Genomic DNA, 23,986 nt, shown 5'->3' with positions numbered 1-23,986 from the left:
TTCCAGTATCATGAAAAGCTAGCCAGTACAGATGAAGCTTTCAAGTGAGTACCAGCTTGATTTTTCCCATTTTTTTTCTTTTGTTGTTGTTTTTTCTTGAGGCAAGGTTTCTCTGTGTCGGGTTGGCAGTCCTAGAATTAGCTCTGTAGACCAGGATGGCCTTGAACTCACAGAGATCCACCTGCCCCTGCCTCAGGTGCTGTAATTAAAGGTATGTATCACCACTGCCAGTTTTTTCATGACTCTAGTATGTGGTATCTTCACAAATAGAGTTCTCACAGCAAGTTCTGGAAGGTGGTCAAGAGTACTGGCAAGAGCATATAGTACTTTTGGGGATTTTCATTTGTTAGCATGAGGTGTTTAGTGGGATATTCCCTCCCCCATTATAGGGAAATTGTGTGTGTGTGTGTGTGCGCAAGTTTCTCCAGAGATCAGAGGTGTTATATTTCTTTAGAGCTAGAGTTACAGGTGGTTGTGAGATGCCACTAGTAGTTGCTGGGAACTGAACTTAGGTCTTCTGGGAGAGCAACTCTTAAGAGCTGAGCCATTCTCCAAACGTAAACCTCTTTTCATAAATGTATTTAATTTAGGAAGCTTCTAAAGTAGTAGGTTTCCATGTGGCCTTTTCAAAAGCTATCCCACTTCATGCTCCTCTTTCTCTCCTGCCCTCACTCCAGCTTAAAACGTCTTTCCTATTATTCCTGTTACCTTTATACCACTGTGTTCTTTTTGTTTTGTTTTTCGAGACAGGGCGCCCACCACCGCCCGGCAATATACCACTGTGTTCTATCTCCCTCTTTCAAAGTCTCTTTCTCGTGGCTCCTTACTAAATCCTTGACTTACATGGATATTTCCAGTGGAACAGATACATGTGAATATTGAAAGCTAACATACAGAAATGAGAGAAAATATACAATATCAGTATTTTCAAACATGTTAAAATTGTACACTTTTGAGGTTCATTGTCTATTAATGGGTGCTGGAAACTGACCCGGTCCTTTGCAAAAGCACTGAGTGCGTTGAACCACTGAGCCCAGCTCATCCATTTTTCCTCCCTGTTGGAGGCATACTGAATCTACAACTTGCCATTTTAGATAGTTGTCTCATCAGTCATTGAACTTGAGGGATTCCTGCCTAGTTTCCTCAAGTCCCAGGTTAGAGTCACAGGCACCCACTGTCAGACTTAACATTTTTATAGGTAATGGGGTTCCAAACAAAGCTCACCATGCTTGTGCAGCAAGCACTTTATTCAGTGAGCCCTCTCCTCCTCAGTCCTCACCTACTCTTTGAGACAGTGTCATCATGCTCAGCCTCTTTGATTTACAGGTTTGTAATTACTTAGGGCCCCTCCCTATGTTCTAAACGTTCACTATTTGCATTTACTAGACAAAGTTGTTGAGCTCTGATGTAGATAATGGGAGGAGATACATACATGTATATATATATATATAGCAAGCTACCTAACACTAAACTATAGCCCATAGCCCAGTTCATTTCATTTTGAGACAGGGTTGTGCCATACAGCCTTGGGTAGCCTGGAACTCAGCATGTAAACCAGGAGGGTCAGATGTGTGACAATCTTGCTTCTGCTTCCCAAGTACTCCAAGGATAGACTTTTACTACTGTATCGTGTATGCCTTTATTTGTGTCACATAAGCATGTGCTACCAGACTCATCAGAAAGTTGTTTTTTTTTTTTTTCACATAAGCAGTCTAAGAATAGATACTTGGTCAAGTAAAGCAGGAGAGACACATCATTCATTCATTAGTTTCCAAGACAGGGTTTCTCTGTGTAGCCCTGGTTGTTCTGGAACTGACTCTTTAGACCAGGCTGTCCTCAATCTCAGAAATCTGTTTACCTCTGGCTCCTGAGTGCTAGGATTAAAAGCATGCACCACCTCTGCCTGGTTGGTGGCCCAGATTTTATTATCCTGCATATCAATTTTCTGGTTAGCTTTTATCCTATTTGTTACTTCTGTGTTCAGGGGTGTGTGGGTATAGCTATACGTAGTGACACTCACCTGTAATTCCAGTTCCCAGAAGGCATGAGGAATGTGAATTCTATGTCAGTATGGGCTAACACAGCAAATATCCATCTTGAAAAAGTACTCTATCAATACAAAATGTTTTTACTTTTTTAAAATTAATTTCCATATTTAGATTATGTTTCAGGCATAGAGAAGGTTAAAATGCATGTTGGCTGAATTTATTTATTAGAGAACAGTAATTCTTTCCTAAAGACTCAATGTTGTACAGATATGTCAGTGTCATAGGCAAAAACTTAAAACATAGGGTCAACTTTAGAGAAACCAGGGTAACATGACTGTTAGTTTAAAACAATTTAGAACTATTCCTTTGGTAGAGATGGGTCTTTTTCAAATCAAGGTTCATTGACATTGACGGCATTTCAAAAAACAAACAAACAAACAAATAACAGAACAAAACAAAAAAACTTGGGATCTACTGGCTGTTAAGAGGGCAAAGGTTCGCTAGTAGGTGATATCTGCTGAGTCAATAATCAGTGACAGAAACTTTAAATGGGGGGAGGTTGAGAGAAGGATGAAGGGAATGGAAAATAGCTGCACAACTCATAAAGTTCATGGGACGTAATGGAAACATGTTGGAGTGAAAAGTTTATAGCTCCAAGTTTAAAATAACATAAAGGAAGAGGAAGTTCTAGTACACAGAAAAAGTGTGACACACCTAGACAAGACAACTTAAAAGATTAATATGGGGCCTTGCCTTCTTAACATGTATGTGCTCAGGTTTCAGTTTGGGGTCATGCACATGACCTTCCATACTTTGTCGTAATATCCCTGTGTAAATATCTTAGAAACAGAAATCAGTGAAGGTGTAAGGGAAAAACTTCCAAGGCTAATTTGTTCTGTAAACTTTAAAAAAAAAACCCTAAACATTCATTTTATGTTTTGCCTGCATGTATGTATGTATGTGTGCCACGAGTGTGTGTGGTAACAGCAGAAGAGGGAGTTGAATGCCCTGGAACAGGATATAGATGGTTGTGAGCCACCATGTGGGTGCTTGGAATTGAATCTGGGTCCTGTGCAAGAGCTGCAAGTGCTCTTAACTGCCCATCCTTCTAGTTCTTTTTTTTCTTTTGGTTTTTCGAGACAGGGTTTCTCTGTGTAGCCCTGGCTGTCCTGGAGCTCACTCTGTAGACCAGGCTGGCCTCGAACTCAGAAATCCGCCTGCCTCTGCCTCCCAAGTGCTGGGATTAAAAGCGTGGGCCACCACCACCCGGCGAGCTTCTAGTTCTTAATGCAATACCAAACTTAAGCTGGGTGTCCCTTTTACTTGTTTTTCACTGCTGGTTCCTATTTCTTTTGACACTGGGGAAGTGGGGTTCTTAAAGTCGCTCAGGCTGCCTTCGAACTGGGAGCAACCCTCCTGCCTGCGTTTAGGAAGTGCTGTGGTAAACCATCACGCCATGCTCGCTGTCTTTCTCTGATGAGAAATGACCTAATAGACCATTTCCGATGAAGAATGAATGGGTAGACGCACGTTATGAGACCTCGTGGGTAAAAACGAGATGTCATGGTTTCCCAACCGCGCCATTTCTAGTCCTGTCAAGGTGTCTCACTGCTGAGGACACATGAGCCTCACAGAACTGCACGACTGGGACAAACAGGGATTCAGGTTAAGACGCGCCCTGGGCTGTTCCATTCTCACGAAGCCAGGTGGGGAGCGAGCCGCGCGCCGGCATCCGCTGACCCGCAGCCGTCTCCACCCTCAAAGTACCCGAATGACGGGCAAACTTCACCGCTTCCCCTCGGGAGTGCGGGAGACGAGGAGGGGACGCGCTGCGACAGGGGACAGGGCGGGCCACCCGTCCCAGCTCTGGCCGAGACTCCCCCGAGCGCGAAGCCCGCCGGCGCGGGAGAGGTCGCGTAACCGCGACCTGCCCGCAGCCTCCGCCATCTTCCACTCACCCGACTCCCACCGCGGCCGCGGGCGGCGCGCTTCCCTTCCGGCCGCTGACAGAGATCCGGGCTGGGCGGGGGGGGCGAGCGCGCACAGGGGGTGGGCCGAGGGCGGGGAGGCTGGACGGAAGAGGAAAGGGAGGGCAGCCAGCGGCTCGGGCAGGGCGTGCGGCGTGAGTGCGGAGAGAGGCGGAGGGCGGGGGGAGCAGGGAGGGCGGAGGAATGAGAGCGCGAGGCGCCTCTCTTCGGCTCCTTCGCCTGGGCGGAAAGAGCCGAGCGCAGCCCGAGCGCTCCATTAAAATGGCGGCGGCGGCGGCGGCGGTGGCCGCGGCGTCTGGTCGGTGGTGAAGTGACTCTGCTGCTTCTCTCCCCACCCACCCCTCCCTCTTCCCTCCCCCGTCCTTCCCCCTTCCCCGGCCGCCTGCGCCTCGGCGCCCCTGAGGCCTGCACCTCCCTCACCCCCCTCCTCGCCCCCGCCCGCTCCCGCTCCCGGGCCCGCCGGCCCCCTCCCCCACCCGCGGCTCCCCGCCCCGTCCTCGCCGCCGCCGCCCGCCCTCGTCGCTTCTCCGCCCCGCCGGCAGGCCGGCCCCCTCCCCTGCCTCTGTCCCCTCCCCCCCGCCGGTCGGGATCAGTCAGTGCGATCCTAAGCGGGGGAGGGGGGGGCGGCGGCCGAACGATGTGCGAGAACTGCGCAGACCTGGTGGAGGTGTTAAATGAAAGTAAGTAGCCGGGGAGGGGACCTGTCGGGGTGCACGGTTTGGGGTCCCCGGGCTGCTCTCCCGCCTCGCCTGCCTTCCGGGGCCTGCGGGCTGCGGCGACCCGGCCGGCCCGGCGTACGGGCCTGTGTGCCCGGGAAGGTGCGTGGTGGCGCGGCCGTCGCGGCGCCTCGGGCCCAGGCCGCCGGGTTACCTGGGCGTCCGAGAGGCCGCGGCGCAGCCCCGACCCGGTCAGGCCTGGGCGGTCTCAGAAAGTTTCCTCATTACAGGTGTCAATTAATGAAGGCATTAATCAGCCCTTCCGCCCCTTTCCCCCTGCGAAGAAGGTGTGGGGAGGTGGGGTCGGAGGACTAGGCTTTGCTCCGCAGTCCGAGCCTCACGGCCGCCCTCTTTGATTTCCAGCGTGCTGGGGAGGCCTCGCTTACCTGCTAATTTTCATTAAAGTCCCTGGGAGAAGGGTGGTGATTTTTTCCTTCCCTTGAGGGTGTGTGGGTGTATTCAATTCATCTGCCAGCCCTTAAATAGCAGAAAATGTACTGCCATAGTGATGATTGGAACTGTCTTACTTTAATTAAAAATAAAGGCGATAGTATTTCTTTAGTACCATTCGTCGTTTAAGTAGTAAAATCTATTATAAGGAGATCTCGGTACCAACGACAACCACTCCGAGTAGTCATGATCTGTCTCTGAAAATGAGAGGCCTTATTCCTTATTCATTATTATTATATCACATATTTTATTTGTGGCCTTGCAAGATTGCATTTCTGCTTAAAAAAAAAAAAAAACAAGGGATATTGTACGTCAGCTAGTTATGGGTCCAGAGGCCTAGGTTGGAAGAAGTGGTTTAGATGAAAAGATAATTTACACAAACCTGATTTGTGAGAAATGTTCATTTGAGGTATTGGAATTTATATTCAGTGTGATATTTTGACAGATTTCCGAACTACTTATTCCTTTTAATTCATTCATATGAATAGTCCATCTGTAGATTGTAATTCCCTTTTGTTTTTTAATTTTTACTTTATTATGTGCTAGAGTTTTAATTTAATGACTAAAGGTTTGTAATTTATTTTCAGCTATGTATTTACTTCCTGGCAGATTAAAGTAGGTGTTTGTATATATTCAAACTACACTTTCCCCATAATTGTGTCATCCTAAATTTTTCTATTATTTTAGATTTATTCCTATTTTGACATAAATTTCATTCTTTTATTTTTTTATTTTTTATTTTTATTTTTTGGTTTTTCGAGACAAGGTTTCTCTGTATATCTCTGGCTGTCCTGGAACTCACTCTGTAGACCAGGCTGGCCTAGAACTCAGAAATCCGCCTGCCTCTGCCTCCCAAGTGCTGGGATTAAAGGCGTGCACCACCACCGCCCGGCCATAATTTTCATTCTTGGTCCAAGTGATATGGTAAACATAATTCCTTAGAACTTATTTCAGTAAAACATTTTGTATCTTAGAAATACATTGATGATTCTGACATTGTTCTCCAACTTGAAAGTACTTTATTGTTTAGTATTCATTAGGAAAAAGAATTTGGGAGAAGTGATTTAAAGATTATGTAGGTATGTGTGTCTGTTTATGAATCAATTAATGTGAGTGAAGCTGCCCAAGTCAGCATCAGGTCCCTTGGAGCTGGAGTTACAGTTGTAAGCTGCCCTATGCAGGTGCTGAGAACTGAACCTAGGTCCTCTGGAAGAGCAGCAAGTGCTTTTAACCTCACTGAGCCATCTCTCCAGCCCCCTTAGGGTGTGACTTAAAACATTATTTTAAGCCTAACTAGGAATGTTATAAACCTACTAGCTAAAGAAAATTTATTTGAGAAGAGATGACATTTGCATAGTAAAGAAAGATACTTTTTTTAAGGGCTGGTGAGATTGTTCAGGGGGTCAAGGTGCTTTACTCTGTAAGTCTGTGGACTTGAGTGAGTTTATTCCAGGGTCCACACATTCTTACACACATGCAGGTAAGTTAGTAATTAAAAACAAAAGGTGCTATTTAAGATTATCTGGAATTTAAGATTATCTTGAAACTGTAAGTCAGTAGTTTCCAAAGGTACTTACTCCTCATGGAAAAAAATAAGCCTTCAGTCACCTCAGGAGATACTTTTTTTTTAAAACCACTGTAGTTGGCTTAAGTGTTTTTCATATGTAATGAGACCTTGTTTCAAAATATTTTCGTTGTGTTGTTTTTGTACCCCTATTCTCTGAGAACAAGACAGACTATACTTGACTGTGGTAATGTTTGGCAATGCGCAAGATGGATGGTACTTCAGGATGAGCATAATGGTTGAACTTTGACTACAACTTGTTGAATTAGCCTGGCCTGGTGGTACAGGCTTGTTTATAATCCCAGCTACTCAGGAAGCTGAGGCAGGGGGAATCACAAGGTCAAGGATTTTCCTGGGCTACAAGATGAGTTCAAGGCCAGCCTGGGGTAGTGAGTGAGACACAGTCTCAAAATAAAAAGTAAGAGTGCTTGGCATACAGCTCAGTGGTAGTGTGGATAAAGTGCTGGCCCCCAGGATTGGCACCCCTCCCAACAAAAGCAACAAAGAAAATAATCAGTTTTATGTTTAAATTTTAGATTTTTAAATTTAATTTTATGTGCATGAATGAACCAGATGCATGCCTTGGGCCCTCAGAGGTCAGAAGGAGCATCAGATCCCTTAGAGTTCTAGAAAATCAGCTTTTTACATTGAAGTGGGTTATATGTCTTCTTGTAATTTCACTTGGTAATTATGTATTGGCTGTCTATTTCTTCCCCATTGGTTGTGCAAAGATTAGTACTCAACCTTAATTCAAAGTTCACAATTAAATTCCTTAAACCATGTGCTTTTTTTTTTTTATTTTTAATTTTTTCTGCTTGATTTTTGAGACAGGGTCTTTCTATCTCTGGTCCTGACTCCTGGGACTCACTGTGGAGACCAGGTTGGCTCATTTCATAGAGATACACCTGCCTCTGTCTCTTGAGTGCTGCTGTTAAAGGTGTGTAGTGGCAATTTATTATTAAGGGGCTCAAATGCAAATGGATTAAGGAAAAGAGAACTCTTGAGATTGGAAGAGGTAGGGTAGCTCCCAGCTGCGGGGATCAGAGTGGCCTTAAGGGTATGGGAACATACTACACAGACATATACAATTAAAACTAACTCACTGTATATATAAAATTTAAAAAGTAAAAACAACAAAATTGGCAGAGAGCAGAGCATTGTGGGCCATACATGTCTGTATTTGGAAGACTGAGGCACGATCCTGAGTTTGAAGTCAGTTAAGTCATAGTAAAACCTTGTCTTGAAGCCAGGTAAATCTGTCAGAATGCAGCATATCTAACAAGAAAAAAAAAAAAGATCAGTAATAGTTTCTAAACAGTTTACATTGTCATCAGTGTTTAGCTACAGTACTTATATTATCACTTGTACCTGTAGTCCTGTAGAGGTTCTCAAACTGCAAATTCTTACCATGGAAACATACATTATGTAACTATGCTCTAAATTTACCTACAGGTGAAAGGCCTGTTAAAGTCTAGAATCAGGCTAAGGATCCTAAAATAAGGACTAAACTATTGAATACCACCCCAGTCTGTTTTTTGACAGTTTAAGGGAACTCCTTCCTGGTCCTCTCAAGAGTTGGCCCTACATTCATGAGCTACTGTGGTGTTTGTTTGTTTGTTTTTCGAGACAGGGTTTCTCTGTGTAGCCCTGGCTGCCCTGGAACTCACTCTGTAGACCAGGCTGGCCTCTAACTCAGAAATCCACCTGCCTCTGCCTCCCAAGTGCTGGGATTAAAGGCGTGTGTCACCACCACCCGGCACTACTGTGGTTTTTATATGTGGAGGAGGGAGGCTAGGGTGTGGGAGTGACAGTATCCTGCTTTTTAGTCTAGGCTGACCTGGAACTTGTAGTATCCCTGACTCATACTATCAAGTGCTTGATACATGGCTCACTCAGCCTTGAGTTTTTAAAAAAATTTTATTTTATGTATGTGATACATTGTCACTGTCTTTGGACACACCAGAAGAGGGCATCAGGTCCCTTTACAGATGGTTGTGATTTCAAGTGATTTCTAGAAATTGAACTCAGGACCTCTGGAAGAGCAGTCAGTGCTCTTAACCACTAAGCCATCTCTCCAGTCCCTGATTATGGCAAATCTTAAGTTAAAACTTCCTTAACCAACTAATATTTGAAGCACTGGCTAACAGATAAAATTATTCACAATTTCCAGCCAGATATTGTTTACTTGTATTTTGACCTTAGGTCTCATTCTTTAGTCATCCCAGGCTATGCTCAAACAGTTCTGCTTCAGCCTCCCAAGGGGTAGGGAAGCATCATGAGCTACCATGATCAGCGTTGATCTGAAGAGCAAATGAAGAAGCAGTATAAGATGTATATTAGTGTAGGAAAGTATGAACATTGTCTCTGTAAGGAATACTGATTACTGCCTTCTTTGTTGGTTTTTTTGGAAACAGATTCTCACTATATAGCTCTGGCTGTCCTGGAACTTGCTTTGTAGACCAGACTGGCCACACAGAGATCTGCCTGCCTATGCCTCCTAAGTACTGGAATTAAAGGTGTGACTTTAACCTTTAACTTTTTTTTTTAGTAACTTTTTTTTTTGTGTGTGTGTGTATGTGTTTTAAAAATGATGATATTGGAGGGTCTAGAGGGATGGCTTAGTGGCTAGGAATGTTTGCTGTTGCAGAGGACCTGGGTTTGATTTCCAGCACCTACATGGAGGCCCACAAACATCTTTAGCTCTAGTTACAGGGGATCTGATGTCCTCTTTGGACTTCTGGAGGCACCAGGCACACATGTGGCATATATACCTACATGCAGACCAAACACTCATAAAAAAAAAAAAAAAAGATTTACCCCCCCCCCCCCCCACACACACACACACGTGTTTTGTCTGTATATACTCCTGAACACCAGAAGAGGGCATCGTATCCCAAAGGGCTACAGTTGTAGACAGTTGTGAGCTGTCTATATTATGTGGGTGCTGGGCTCTCCAGAAGAATAATCAGTGCTCTTAATAGCAGAGCCATTTCTCAAGCTCCCCAAGATGACCTGGCTGTCTGTTTTCAAGCTGGAGGAAATGTTTTCAAGCTGGTAAATAAAGCACTGTGCCATAGTATATTCTTTTTTTTTTTTTTTTTTTTTTTTCTCGAGACAGGGTTTCTCTGTATATCTCTGGCTGTCCTGGAACTCACTCTGTAGACCAGGCTAACCTCGAACTCAGAAATCCACCTGCCTCTGCCTCCCAAGTGCTAGGATTAAAGGCATGTGCCACCATCGTCCGGCCATAGTATATTTTTTATAGAGCTTGGTTCTGGGAGAACAAGAAGAGGTGGAGGACAGGACTAGGGAGAGGATGATCTTGTTTGTTTTGTGTTTTTTTAAATTAACTTATTTTATGTATGTGAGTACACTGTCACTCTCTTCAGACACACCAGAAGAGGGCATCAGATTCCATTACAGATGGTTGTGAGCCACCATGTGGTTGCTGGGAATTGAACTCAGGATCTTTAGAAAAGCAGTCAGTGCTCTTAACCGCTGAGTCATCTCTCCAGCTCTTTGTGTGTGTTTGTGTGTGTGTGTTTGCTTGTGTTTGTTTGAGACAGATAATAACTATTATATAGACTTGATCAGAATTCATTATCCCTTGATCTCACTTGTAGTTATACAGATAATACTTTTTGCAATTTTCTATGAAAACTTGATATATAAAGTATACTTTATTTACATTTATATTATTTATATTTCTATGTGGACGTCTATGTGGAAGTAAATATAGTTCGGGCTCCTAGAAGATTGGCATTTTTGTGTGTACGTGACTCAGTCTGCATGTGGAGGTCGGTTTTGAGTCTGTTCTCCTCTGTACCAGGCATCGAATCCCAGTTTTCAGGCTTGGTGATAATCATTTTTACCTGTTGAGCCATCTTGTTGGCTTGGATATTGCTCAATATATTGCCTTGCCTAGTTGGAACTCTATGTGTAGACCAGGCTGGCCTCAAACTTAAAGAACTTTCCTTCCTTCTGCCTCCCCAGTGCAGGGGTTAAAGTTGTATGTTAGTGTGCATGGCTATGTTGCTGATTTTTAAACTATAGTTCTAGTGCTATGAACACTAGTCATAAAGTTTTATGTATTTCTATATGTTATTTGAAGAGTTTAAATTTCTTTTTTTTAATGTTTGAAGGCTTTATTTACTTGAAACAAGGTCTCCTGTAACCCAGGCTAGTCTCAAACTTGATATGTACCTCAGGAGGACCTTGAACTTCCTTGAAGCTAGTTAAAGGTTTATAGTAGATTAAACACCTTCACTGTGGAAATAGTGGTTTCAGCCATCTTAGGTAAATACTGAGTTTTTCTCTTTGGAAGTAAGTAAAAGTTTATCATCTTTCAAAGAAGTTCGATGTGTATAAATTTTTTAAATGTGGAATAACTATAAATTACTGTGTGTTTTATATTATTTTTGTTTAGAGATTGGTATTAGCTACCTTAGGCAGCTTCACATTTCCATGGCAGCCTCCATGATTCTGTGTGCTGGGATTTATAGGCATGAATTGCTAGGTCTAGTTTTATTAGCATTTGTTCAGAAAGAGAAAGCTAGGAGTGGTGGTGATGGTGCTGTAGGTGGTATAGGTGGTGGTGGTGGTGGTGGAGTTGTAGGCGGTATAGGTGGTGGTGGTGGAGGTGCATAGGTGGTGGAGGTGGTGGTGGTGGAGGAGGTGGTGGTGGTGGAGGAGGAGGTGGTGGTGGTGGTGGTGGTGGTGGAGGAGGTGGTGGTGGTGGAGGTGCATAGGTGGTGGAGGAGGTGGTGGTGGTGGAGTTGTAGGCGGTAGAGGTGGTGGTGGTGGAGGTGGCATAGGTGGTGGTGGTGTAGGAGGTGGTGGTGGTGGAGGTGCATAGGTGGTGGAGGTGGTGGTGGTGGAGGAGGTGGTGGTGGTGGTGGTGGTGGAGGTGTATGAGACTGGGTTTCTCTGTGTAGCCTGTCTTGGAACTTAACACTGTAGCCTCAAACTCAGAGATCTGCCTGCCTTTGCCTCTTGTGCTTATATCCTAAGTTTATTAAGCATTTCAAGATTTGTGGTTACCTAGATTTATGATTACAGTGTTGAAAAACTATATTTTCAGGGCTGGAAAATGGCTTGAAGTTATGAGTATTGGTTCCCTTCTTCAGGGGGGTCCCAGCACCCACATGGTGGTTTAAAACCATCTATAACGGCATCCAGTTGCTTCTTGGGGTGTGCAGATATGTGTAAGAAAACACACACACACACACACACACACAAAACCTTTAAAAATTATATTTTCTAGTTTTTTTTTTCTTTTGCAGTACAGAATAAAACTTGGCCTTGTGTATGTCAGCCAAGAACTACCTGGTGCTCTATATGCTTCTTGAAAGGATACTGATTGTTGTTTTTTTCTTTACTATGATACTTGCACATCTCCTGTACTGAATATTATCAAAGTGTTACTTTGGGGTAAAACGCTAATTTATACTTATAACTACTTTATTACATCTACTTAGTGTGTGTGTGTGTGTGTGTGTGTGTATGAGCCATGGCACAAGTATAGCAGTCAAGGGAGAGCTTTTCAGAGGTTGATTTTTTTTTCTTCTTCTTCTTCTTACCACGTGGGTCCTGGGAATTGAACTGATTGTCAGTCTTGGCTACAGGTGCCTTTCTCCACTGGCGAGCTAATCTCATCAGCCCTGCATGTTTATATTGAGTTGTCTGACCCCTCTTAGGCAGTTTTTATGTTCTGTGCTGTTAACTAAATAAGGCCCAAATTTACATTATTTTTAATTTGTCTTTGGTAAGGCAAAACAATAAAATTAAAAACCATGGGAGGTAGGGGAAAATATCCAAATCAAAAATATTTGTTACTGCTGACTCTTAATGTGACTCTAAATTTTTTTTTGTTTTTTAACAAAGACAGTTGTATTGAGTACTAAGTTTATGTAGTGTAAGATTTAGCTAGTTTCATCTAACATTGACAGTTGCTTCTTTGGCTTTACCTTTTTAAAAATTTTACATATATGTAATGGGTATTTTGTCTGCATGTGTGTCTGTGTACCATGTGTGTTCAGTGCTCAAGGTACAAAGAAGGTGTGGGATCCTTTAACTGGGGTTATAGACAGATGGTTGTAAGCTGTCCTGTATGTGCAGGGAATCGAATTATGTCCTCTGGAAGAGCAGCCAGTGCTCTTAACTATTTAGCCATCTTTCCAGCCCCCGATTTTTAAAATTTAACAACATGATATGTTATTGCATAGTCCATATTATTGCATTTTTGTACATAACCTGTTTTTGTTGATTTCATGCCACTTTCATGCCATGTGTGTTCTCTTGCCTTTACCTCATCTTCAAAGCATTTCTTTTTGATTTTCCTTTGTAATTTCATGAACTGTACCCATATATAAATCTACATGTAAACATTACGTAGTCACACGCAGAAACACACTCATATAAAATAAAAGCTAGAATCCGTCTATAAGAGAGAACATACAGTTTTTGTCCTTTTGTGCCTGGGTTACTTCATTTAATATAATTTCCAAATATATCCATTTTTTTTCCTTTTCTTTCTACCATGTATCCATGTATGAATACTGTGCTGCATATGTATCTGCAGCCCGGAAGATGACATCAGATCCCCTTATAGATGGTTGTGAAGCTACCATGTGGTTGCTGGGAAATGAACTCAGGGCCTCTGGAAGAGCAGCCAGTGCTCTTAATCACTAAGCTATCTCTTCAGCCCCTCTTTTTCTTTTTCTTTCTTTTTTTTTTTTTAAGATTTATTTATTTTATGAATGTGAGTATACAGTTGCTGTGATCAGACACACCAGAAGAGGGCATCAGATCCCATTACAGATGGTTGTGAGCCACCATGTGGTTGCTGGGAATTGAACTCAGGACCTCTGGAAGAGCAGTCGGTGCTCTTAACCACTGAGCCATCTCTCCAGCCCATTCTTTTCTTTTTAGAATTTATTTATTTTATATGTATGACTATTTTGCCTGAATGTGTATGTATGTATGCCTGGTACCCTAAGAGATCAGGAGAAGGCATTGGAATTATACATGCTATGAACCAGCATGTTGGTGTGGGAAACCAAGAGAATTCAGGTCCTTAGCAAGAGCAACAAGTGCTTTTTAAAAATAAGATTAATTTATTTATTCATTTTTATTTATGAGTACACTGTCGTTGTCTTGACACATACCAGAAGAGGGCATCCAATACCATTACAGATAGTTGTAAGCTACCATGTGGTCGCTGGGAATTGAACTCAGGACCGCTGGAAGAACAGTCAGTGCTCTTAACTGCTGAGCCATCTCTTCAGCCTGCAACAAGTGCTTTTAAATACTCAGTGATCTCTTCAGCCCATATCCACTTTTTGCATATTTAATTTTGACTAAATTTGTGTGTGGCATGCGAAACCACATTTTCAGTATCCACTCACTTGTTGATGGATGGGCTGTGTACATGCTAGGCAAATGTTCTACCATAGAGCTACAGCTCCCCTTTAAAAAATGTTTATTTATAGTGTGTGTGTGAGCTCCACTCTTGTGTATATGGGGCCTTCAGTGTGTTAGTGTGCATTTAAAGGCAAAGGAAGAAATTAGATGTTTTCCTATATTTTCTGTTTTATTCCTTGAGACAGAGTCTGTCACTGAACCAGAAGCTTAAGGTTTTGGCTGGCCAGGGAGCTCCCAATATTTGCGTGTCTCAGCTCTACCATACTGAGGTTAGAAGCCTTTGTGGCCAAAGGTATTTCAGTTTAGATCCTCATGCTTACACATCTTGTTCTTATCCACTGAATTATCTCCACAGCTATCTTACCTCCATCCGTCCATCCATCTGGACATGGTCTCTTGTAACCCAAACTAGCCTAAAATGTGCTGTGCTACATGACTCTTAATTATGTTCATAAGATACAGGTTAAAGCTGGATGTTGTGGCATTTGCCTGTCATCCCAGCATAGAAAACTAGGAAATCTGAGAGATTGTGTGTTCAAGGCAAGCCTGGACTACTTAATAAGACTGCTGACAAAGAGGAAGAAATATCAGCACCTTTCCTCATCAGTTGCCCATTAAATCATACCTTTCATAGTCTCAATATAATTTTCCATTATTTGGTCATACTATAACCTAATAGTCCCATGATCTTTCTTTTCTTTTTAAAAAAATTATGTGTATGAATATTTTTCCTGTGTGCATGTATATGCACTTCATGCATGCCTGGGGCCTGCAGAGGTCAGGTCCCTGGAACTTGAGTTACTGATAATTGTTGGCCACCAGAAGAGTGCTGGGAATCAAACCGAGGTCCTCTGCAAGAGCAATGGATTCTCTTTTACTTTGAGCTAACTCCAGCCTGCCCTTTCCTTTACATTTATTTTATCATTATTTTATGTGTATGAGCATTTTACCTTCAGGCATGTCCACACCATGTACAAGCTTAGCTTGTCCAAAGAGACCAGAGGAGGATATTGGATCCCCTGTAAATGGAGTTATGAATGATTGTGAGCCACCATATGTGTGCTTAGAATTAAACCTGGATCTTTTGGAAGAGCAGCCCTTAAGAGCAGCTCTTAATAACTGGGCCATCTCTTCATGCTGCTGTCCAGCCTCCAACTCCCAACCCCTTTAAGAGGTCTTTGCAGCTGATGAGATTATTGACCTATACTACTGTGTTGTGATGGCAATAGGGCCTTTGGAGTTGTATTCAAAGTAAGAAGGCAATGGGACACTTCAGCACTGCTTGGTAAGGTAATATATAATGTGGCCAGTAGAGTGTTATTTTATTCTAATGGTATTTTGTTTCTATTTTCCCTTCCATGCCGAGTTCCCTCAATAGCAAGATAAATCATATTAAGTGAAATGCTAACTTCTATTTTGGTGAAGAAATAGAGATTGATTATCACTAAACTCAAAACCTGAAGTTTTCTAGTTAGTTAAAATTTAAATTTTGAGTTTTAAAAAAGTTTAAAAAAATTGAACCATTTTAAAAATTAAATTTATTGTGTGTGTGTGTGTATGTGTATGTGTGTGTGTATGTGTACGTGTACTTATGCATGCCATGGAGCATGTGTGGAGGACAGACAACTTGTTTACAGGGTAGTTCTCTTCTACCATGTGGATTCTGAAGATTTAAGTCAAGTTTTTCAAGGATTGGTAGCAATAGTTACTACTTGAACATTTTGCCAGCTCCATTAAAAAATTATGCTTGTTTATTTATGTGTATGTGTGTACAAATTTGTGTTCTGCTGTTCTGGAAGCCACAAGAGGGTATCTAATCTTTTGATAAAGTTGGAGATAAAGGTGGTTATGAACTACCTGACCTGTATTTTGAAAACTAAACTCTATTTCTCTGGAAGAGCAGCAAGTGTTGTTAACCACGGAGCCGTCTCTCCAGCACTCAGCTCCCACGCCCGGCTTTTAACTTTTCTTTAATATGACATGTTCAGCCCGTTAGAATCTCCATCATTTTAAAATCTGAAATTCTCATTTCAGATACAGAATACTGAGTCTGTTATTGATATGAGAGAATGTTAATGATATTCAAGTTTAAATCTTTGAGTCTTTGGAGTACTGAAGAAATACTGAGTTGGTACTTAAGTGATTATGAAACTTTTGAGAACTTTTATCTTATTTTGTTTTTTTAAACCCATTTATATTCTTTTTTTCCGTGACAGAGTTTCTCTGTGTAGCCCTGGCTGTCCTGGAACTAACTCTGTAGACTAGGCTGGCCTTGAACTCAGAAATCCACCTGCCTCTGCCTCCCGAGTGCTGGGATTAAAGGCATGCGCCACCACTGCCCGACTGATGTTTGCATTTGTGTATCTAAGCTTTATCTTTAAGTAGTATTGGCTTTAATATTCATTTAACATTTATTCATACTTTTATCCTTCTATTTCAGTATCAGATATAGAAGGTGGTGATGGACTGCAGCTCAGAAAGGAACATACTCTCAAAATATTTGCTTATATCAATTCCTGGACTCAGAGGTATGCAGTTGTAGGTATTTTAAAGACTAACTTGATGAACTGTATAAACTGCCATTACTTGTCATTAGATTTTCTTTTAGGATGTTTAATTACATGTTTTTTTCTGTATTAAATGATAAGTTTATCAATATTCAGTCATTTTATCTTTTTTTAAATCGTAGGCTTGATTTTGACATTGTTTTTAAAATAACATAAACATTGATTTCTTTTACTTTCCTCTCACTCTTAAGGAATGAGACACTAAAATTTTGAGAAGGAATTATTTTGAGAGATAAGAGAATTTTTGTGAGATAGTTTCTCTGTGTAGCCCTGGCTGTTGTGGAACTCACTCTGTAGCCCAAGCTGGGATTAAAGATGAGAACCACCACTGCTCAGCAGGATAAAAGAATTTTTATGGAATAGCTGAAAACTTACAGCAAACTTATTTTTTTTTTTTTTAAATCTTTATTGTGGTAATAAATATTTTAAAGTCATTTGATTGTTTCCCATCTATTATGCACATTAGATCAGCTTTTGTACAATATATAAATTGAGAATATACAGACTAAAACTCAAGGATCCTAGTTGTTAATACAGCCGCTATGAAAAAGACTGTAAACTTATGTGTCTGTGTGATTTTATTTGATAGGGGCAAACAATGTGTTTTACAGTGTTGATGTTAAAACCCAGCAGCTTCTCTGGGCTGTACCATTGAGCTATAGGTGAAATTTGAACTCAAGGCCTTGTATATGCTGCATAAATGTTCTTACACATATGTGTATCTTCAGCTTCCCACTAAATCTTTTCTCTTGTGTGCTTATGCAATTTAAACTACTCTTCATAAAATTTTTATGAGTTTGGAAAATGTTTCAAGTGGGGCAGAGAGATTGTTGAGTGGGTAAAGACTCCTGCTACCAGGCCTGATAAACTGAGTTTAACCCAGGGACATGTATGCACACACATGTGTGAGGGCAAACACATTTATGTGAGGACACACATAGTGTATCTGTATTTTTTTTTTTTTTTTTTTCCTGAGACAGGGTCTTATTATGTAGTCCTGGCTATCCTGGAACTCAACTATATAGACCCAGCTGGCCTGAAACTTTAAGAATTTTGCCTGCCTTTGCCTCATGGCTAGGATTAAAGGTGTGCACTACCACATCTGGCAGTGAATACAAAATTTAATAAATATTTGAAGTATTTTATTTAGTGATCAATGAACACTGTGCCTGCCTGCCTGCCTGCCTGCCGGCCTGCCTGCCGGCCTGCCTACCTACCTACCTACCTACCTACTTACTTACCTACTTACTGTGTTTCTGGGTTTTTGAGATAGCATTTCCTCTGTGTAGCCCTGACTGTCCTGGAACTCACTCTGTAGACCAGGCTGTCTTTGAACTCAGAGATCCTCCTGCCTCTGCTTCTCCAGTGCTGGGATTAAGGGTATGTGCCACCACTGCCCTGCTACAGTGATTTTATTTTTTTAAGATTTATTTATTTATTTATTTATTTATTTATTTTATGTATGTGAGTACAGTGTTGCTGTCTGCAGACACACCAGAAGAGGGGGTCAAACCCCATTATAGATGGTTGTAAGCCATCATGTGGTTGCTGGGAATTGGACTCAGGACCTCTGGAAGAGCACTCAGTCCTCTTAACCACTGAGCCATCTCTCCAGCCCCTGTTGCTCCATCCATCTGTCCTTCCTTCTTTTTTCTCTCCTTCCCTCCCTTTTCCCCCCCACCCCCCTTTCCTTTTTTTAGATAGAGACTTTCTATATAATCCTTGCTGTCTTGGAACTCACTATATAGACCAGGCTGGCCTCAAACTCAAAAAGATCCCACTGCCTCTGATTCTCTGAGTATTGGGATTAAAGGGGATGTGCTACCACACCAAGTCTCTGACACATTATTTCTTAAGTAAAGATTGCCTTGCCGGGGGTGGTGGTGCACGCCTTTAATCCCAGCACTTGGGAGGCAGAGGCAGGCGGATTTCTGAGTTCGAGGCCAGCCTGGTCTACAGATTGAGTTCCAGGACAGCCAAGGCTGCACAGAAAAACCCTGTCTCAAAAACAAACAAACAAACAAACAAAAAAGATTGTCTTTTACCTATCCTGGTCAATACATTGTAATGGCAAATCCTGACAACTGATAATATTACTTCTGGTGTGTGTACAGTGTACTCACATAAAAAAAGAAACAATAGACATAATATGCTTATTGGAAGAGATGGTTCAGTAGTTAAAAGTACTTAATGCTTTTGCAGAGGACTCCAGTTTGTTTCTATGCATCCACATAGTAGTTCACAGTTCTCTGTAACTCTGCTTCTTGGGGCTTCAATGCTTCTTGATCTGTGAAGTCTCCTGCACACATATGGTGCACATACATGCGTTCTTTCACACACACAAAGTAAAAAGAAAATTTATTGACTTGGACATGAGGAATATCCATTTAGTTCTAGTTATAGGAGACATAGATAGGCAGGTCTGTGTGAGTTCCAAACTGACCTGCTCTGTATGAGTTCCAGTCCAGCTAGAGCTACATGGTGAGCTCCTACCTTTAAAAGAAAGAAAAGAAAAAGTTTGTTGGTGGTGAAAGCCTTTAATTCTTCCTAGTATTTGGAGGCAGAGGCAGGCAGATGTCTCTGATTTCTAGGCTAGCCTGGTTTACAGAGTTGAGTTCTAATGTGGGACAGAGAAACCCAGTCTCAAAAAAACAAACAAACAAAAAAGATATACTATTATTCAAAGTATTTTTCTCCAGAATTTAACTCATATCAAACAGTTTTTGAGATTCCAAATGAAAGCCTTAGGAGGTTCCCAAGTCCCTGGCCATTCTTGACCTTGTTAGACCTTCTTAGACCTTGTTAGAACTTCTTAGACCTTGCTAGACCTTGTCTCAACAAACAAAATATGTGCAGTGAAAACTTGTAACGCAGAGTTGATAAAGCTAATGTACAGATTTGGCAAGGTCCTACTTTTTTTCCTCTATCTTTCTTTTCTTTTTGTTTGTTTGTTTGTTTGTTTTTTAAAGATAGGTCTGTTGTGTAGATAGATAGCCCTGGCTGTCCTGGGACTCACTAGAGCCCAGAGCAGGCTGGCCTTTATTTACCCCACAGAGATCTGCCTGCCACTGCTTCCTGAATGCTGGGATTAAAGTCTTTTGTCACCACACCCAGCCAGTATTGTTTCTGAAAGCCTTCCATATGATAAGAACTCCAGAACATTTGGAATTTATTTCTCAGTAGAATATCTGTGGAAGCTATTAATGATCACATTTAAAATGAACATGATTGATTTTAAAGTGCTGAGAACTGGAAGCCCTCAACTGAGGTTTGACCAAGTAACCTGGTTCTTTTAGTACTGCTAAAAGTCTAAAGTCTGAGCACCTGCTCTGGGCTGATCTGGTGTCTGCTGTTGCAGTCACCACATTCAACAGGTTTTGTTTTGCTGAGAGTAGGCAGTCTATAGAAAGGATTACTAGTTTCAGATACTCTGGAAACATTTTTTTCCCCGATGTTGAATACTATGTTGTAAATAGTTTTTTTAGTTTTTTTTTTTTTAAATTTTATGTATAATAATGTTTTGCCTGTATAAATGTATGTGTAACAACACAAGTATGCTTGGTGCCCTAGGAAGTGAGAAGAGAGCTTTGGATCCCCTGGAACTGAAGTGACTGATGGTTGTGAGCCTCTGTGTGGGTTCTGGGAGCTGGACCTGGGTCCTCTGGAAGCAAGTGGCCTTAACCACCAGGCCATCTGTCCCAGACTTGTGAAGTAGATCTTTAATGCTTTCAACAATAGCAGGATAGGGAAAATGGTAGATATGTGTTATCAAATGAAATTCTAGAATCTGTCCTAAGAATTGTACTTGTCCTAATGGTTCTTCATGAGTATTTATTTACTACTGAAATTTATTGAAACTACATGTTTTGAGCTATCATTGCATTTAAAAAGCTTATCAGCATGTGCATATGTAAGATGTGCATATGTGAGTGCACAAGGTTTGTATATTTTCCTTTTTACTTTACAGATTGAACTCAGGTTGTTAATCTTGCATAGCAAGTGCTTTTTTTAACCAACCAAGCCATCTTACTAGCCCTCATTACATGGGTTTCAATATAAATTTGAATTCAGATACGAAGCATACCATTTTACTTAGGTAATATATTCATAATCATAGAAATAAAAGATGTAGAATGGAGGAAAAGGTAGGATTGGCAGATGGTAGGGAAGGTATGTGTGATATAGAACAATAAATACAAGAAGTCCAAACAAGTCTTAAAAGTAATTGAGGCAGACATGGGGCACATTTACATCAGAAGTAGATAGGTCTCTTGAGTTTGAAGCCAGCTTGGTCAATGGAGTGTGTTCTAGGCCAACCAGACCTACACAGTGAGACTGTCTTTCCCTACCTCAAAATGTGATAGAAAGAAAAGCATATAGTATTTTTTAAGTCCTCCTCAATCCTGTTTTTATTTTCAACTTAATGGTTTAATATTCTGTTTTCTGAAATTGTATTATACGTCTGTTGCTTCATCTGTCAATTTTAACCTTGACCTTCCTTTTATGATCTATAGGTTTACTTTGTCACATCTTCTCAATGTGGTTGCTATCAATTCTTAGCATACTTGTAAAAATAAAAATACTGTTCAAAGATTTGCTAAGATGTTAAGTGGTTGCATTATTTGTTTCCTGGGGTTTTTTTCATTTGAGTAATTTCCTATATATGAATCACAAATGCTTTCTAAACACTTAAAACCTTTTTAGTAGTGGTCTGTTATCTTTTTACTATCTACGCAGTCTCATCTGAACTTAACCTTGAGTTTCAGTTTATATTGTTTGCTCATAAACTAGCTTCCCTTCAGATTTCATCCTTGAGCTTTTACTATTTTTCTACCCATACTATCTAGAATTGTCTTTTTTTGGTGTTTATTGCTTTATTGTATTTTCTTAGAAAAGCTGTATGGAAAACATGATTTTTAGGGTTGGCATATCTAAACGGTTTGTTCTTTATGTGTACTGCTGCTTTTTTTTTTTTTTTTCCTTTTTTCTTTTTGGTGCTTTTTTTTCAATACAGGATTCTGGGTGGAAAGTCATTTTCTCTCAGAATTGTCAAAGTTGTGCTTCATTGTATTTCAGGGATTTAGTGTTGCTTTTTTGAATTATTAGCTTTTTTCCTTTTAGAAATACTGTCTATGTAGCTGCATTTGGCCCAGAATTGTCCTAAAACTTGGGATTCTCCTGCATCAGCTTTCTGAGTTTAGAACTATAGATGTGTGCCATGACAATCAGCAATTCTAGCAATTTACTTTAGCTATCCTTCAATGCCTTCCTTGGAAGCTTTTTAGAATTTTTTCCCTGCATTTCAAGAATTGTAAGTGTGCATTTGGATAAGTCTTTCCATTCTGAAAATGAATATCATAAAATAACTGATGACAAAAGCTGGAGACTAATGTCTAAATGAGAATGCACACTGAACAGCCATTATGAAAACCAGTGTTGTGGTTTCTGTTCCTCTGTGCAGCCCTGGCTGTCCTAGAACTAGCTCTGTAGACCAGGCTGGCCTTGAACTCAGAGATCCACCTGCCTCTGCCTTTTAAGTGCTGGGATTAAAGGCATTCACCACTAGGCCTCACAAGCTAGAACTTTTATATGATCCGTTTATATCACTCCTGGACCTCTCCCCGAAAGATTGTATCCTATTACAAATACTTGTCTATGTCTGTTGCTACTGTTCCCACAATACCATGGGAATATAATAAACGTAGATGCCCATCATAGAAGAATGGGTAACAGAAATGTGGTACATATATACAATGGAATTTTATTCATCTGTAAGGGAAAATAGAATTATGCTATTTTTAGGAAGTATATTAAACTTGGACATATTTTAAGTGAGGTGACCCAGACTTACAAAGACACACAGCACATCTTCTCTTATGTAAATCTTACAACTTTTTGTATATACATATATAGGTGGGAGGGAGGGCAAATGCCAGAAAACTAGAAAGGGACATTTGAGAAGGGGAAATAATACTTCCAGCAGAAAATTACTCTATAAGTCTCAGGAAATGATATCTAAGCTATATTTAGGAAACTCTGAAAGCCGTGGATTGGATTAGCATACTGCTTATGAAAAATCTTGAATTTCTGATTATGTTCTGTTAGAGCTAGTTTAAGTATGTTTCAAGACTAGAGTATGTTTAAGTATGCTTTGGATGTAATTTTAATGCTTTTGATTAGTAATTTTGTACATTTTGCATATTGAAGTATTTTCATTTATTTTTCCTTTAATTTTGATCTTGCCACCTTTCACTGTTCATTAGTTTTTAAAATGTAAATTGAAATCTTTCTATAAATTGAAATAAAAATACTAAAAATCATTGAGAGTGTTTATTTCATTATTTCCTCATGTCCATCTGTCTTTTAGACCTGCTATTCTTGATTGGTATTCTTGATTGGTCATATACTTTTCTTATTCTCTCCAGTCTTTGTCCTCCTTTTTGAGAGATTGCTTTAGTTTCCCTGTTTGGAATTTTTATAAAGTATTCTAAGTTGCTAAAATTTTAATTTGGTTTAAAATGATAAACTATGTATTTATTTAAAAGGCATGATAATACTCTATGTACAATTAAAGAGCTTTTTATTTTAAATGGTGCTTAGGATGGAACCCATGGTCTCGCACATACAAAGGCAACTGACCTAACATTGAGCTCCATGCCCAATGTCAAAGGGGCTTAGTTTTATAATCCCCACTTAGGTTTTTATAACATTTATTCTTTCAGTAACCTAATATCTGTTAGGTTCTTTTTCTTTTTAAGATTTATTTTATTTATATGAGTACACTGTAGCTGTCAGATCCCATTACAGATGGTTGTGAGCCATTATGTGGCTTTTGGGAATTGAACTCAGGTCCTCTGGAAGAACAGTCAGTGCTCTTAAGCACTGAGCCATCTCTCCAGCCCCATCTGTTAGGTTCTTTATGTTTTTTTTGTTTTTTTTTTTTGTTTTTTTTTTTGTTTTTTGGTTTTTGGTTTTTCGAGACAGGGTTTCTCTGTATAGCCCTGGCTGTCCTGGATCTCACTCTGTAGACCAGGCTGACCTCGAACTCAGAAATCCGCCTGCCTCTGCCTCCCAAGTGCTGGGATTAAAGGTGTGCGCCACCACCACCTGGCCTCACTCAAAAATGAAATATATAAAATGTATATTTAAAAAAAAGTTTTTTGAAGGAGAAAGCAAGATGAGCCGCAGTATCCGGCTCCCTCTGCGTCCAGGCTGCGGACTGAACAGGGGCCTCAGGATTCTCCCTCCCTGCTCCTGCCAGGATGGACCGGAGCTCTGGAACCAGGAAGGG

The 23,986-nt window shown here is 40.9% G+C and overlaps 1 protein-coding gene across 2 annotated transcripts in view; it reads left to right on the top strand.

The window, feature by feature from the left end:
* Positions 1 to 4,548: 4,548 nt before the first annotated feature.
* Usp34 (ubiquitin specific peptidase 34) overlaps positions 4,549 to 23,986 on the top strand; it is a 185,995-nt gene continuing 166,557 nt past the window's right edge. For both annotated transcript variants that reach the window (XM_028776762.1, XM_028776756.1), the window contains exons 1-2: positions 4,549 to 4,656; positions 16,569 to 16,656. In XM_028776762.1, coding sequence (XP_028632595.1) covers positions 4,614 to 4,656; positions 16,569 to 16,656 — 131 coding nt within the window. In that variant the 5' untranslated portion in view covers positions 4,549 to 4,613. The remainder of the gene's footprint in view (positions 4,657 to 16,568; positions 16,657 to 23,986) is intronic.

The sequence above is a fragment of the Grammomys surdaster genome, unplaced genomic scaffold (genome assembly GCF_004785775.1).
Source record: "Grammomys surdaster isolate TR1022 unplaced genomic scaffold, NIH_TR_1.0 67, whole genome shotgun sequence".
NCBI lineage: Eukaryota > Metazoa > Chordata > Mammalia > Rodentia > Muridae > Grammomys > Grammomys surdaster.
This window is presented reverse-complemented; position numbering and strand designations above follow the sequence as displayed.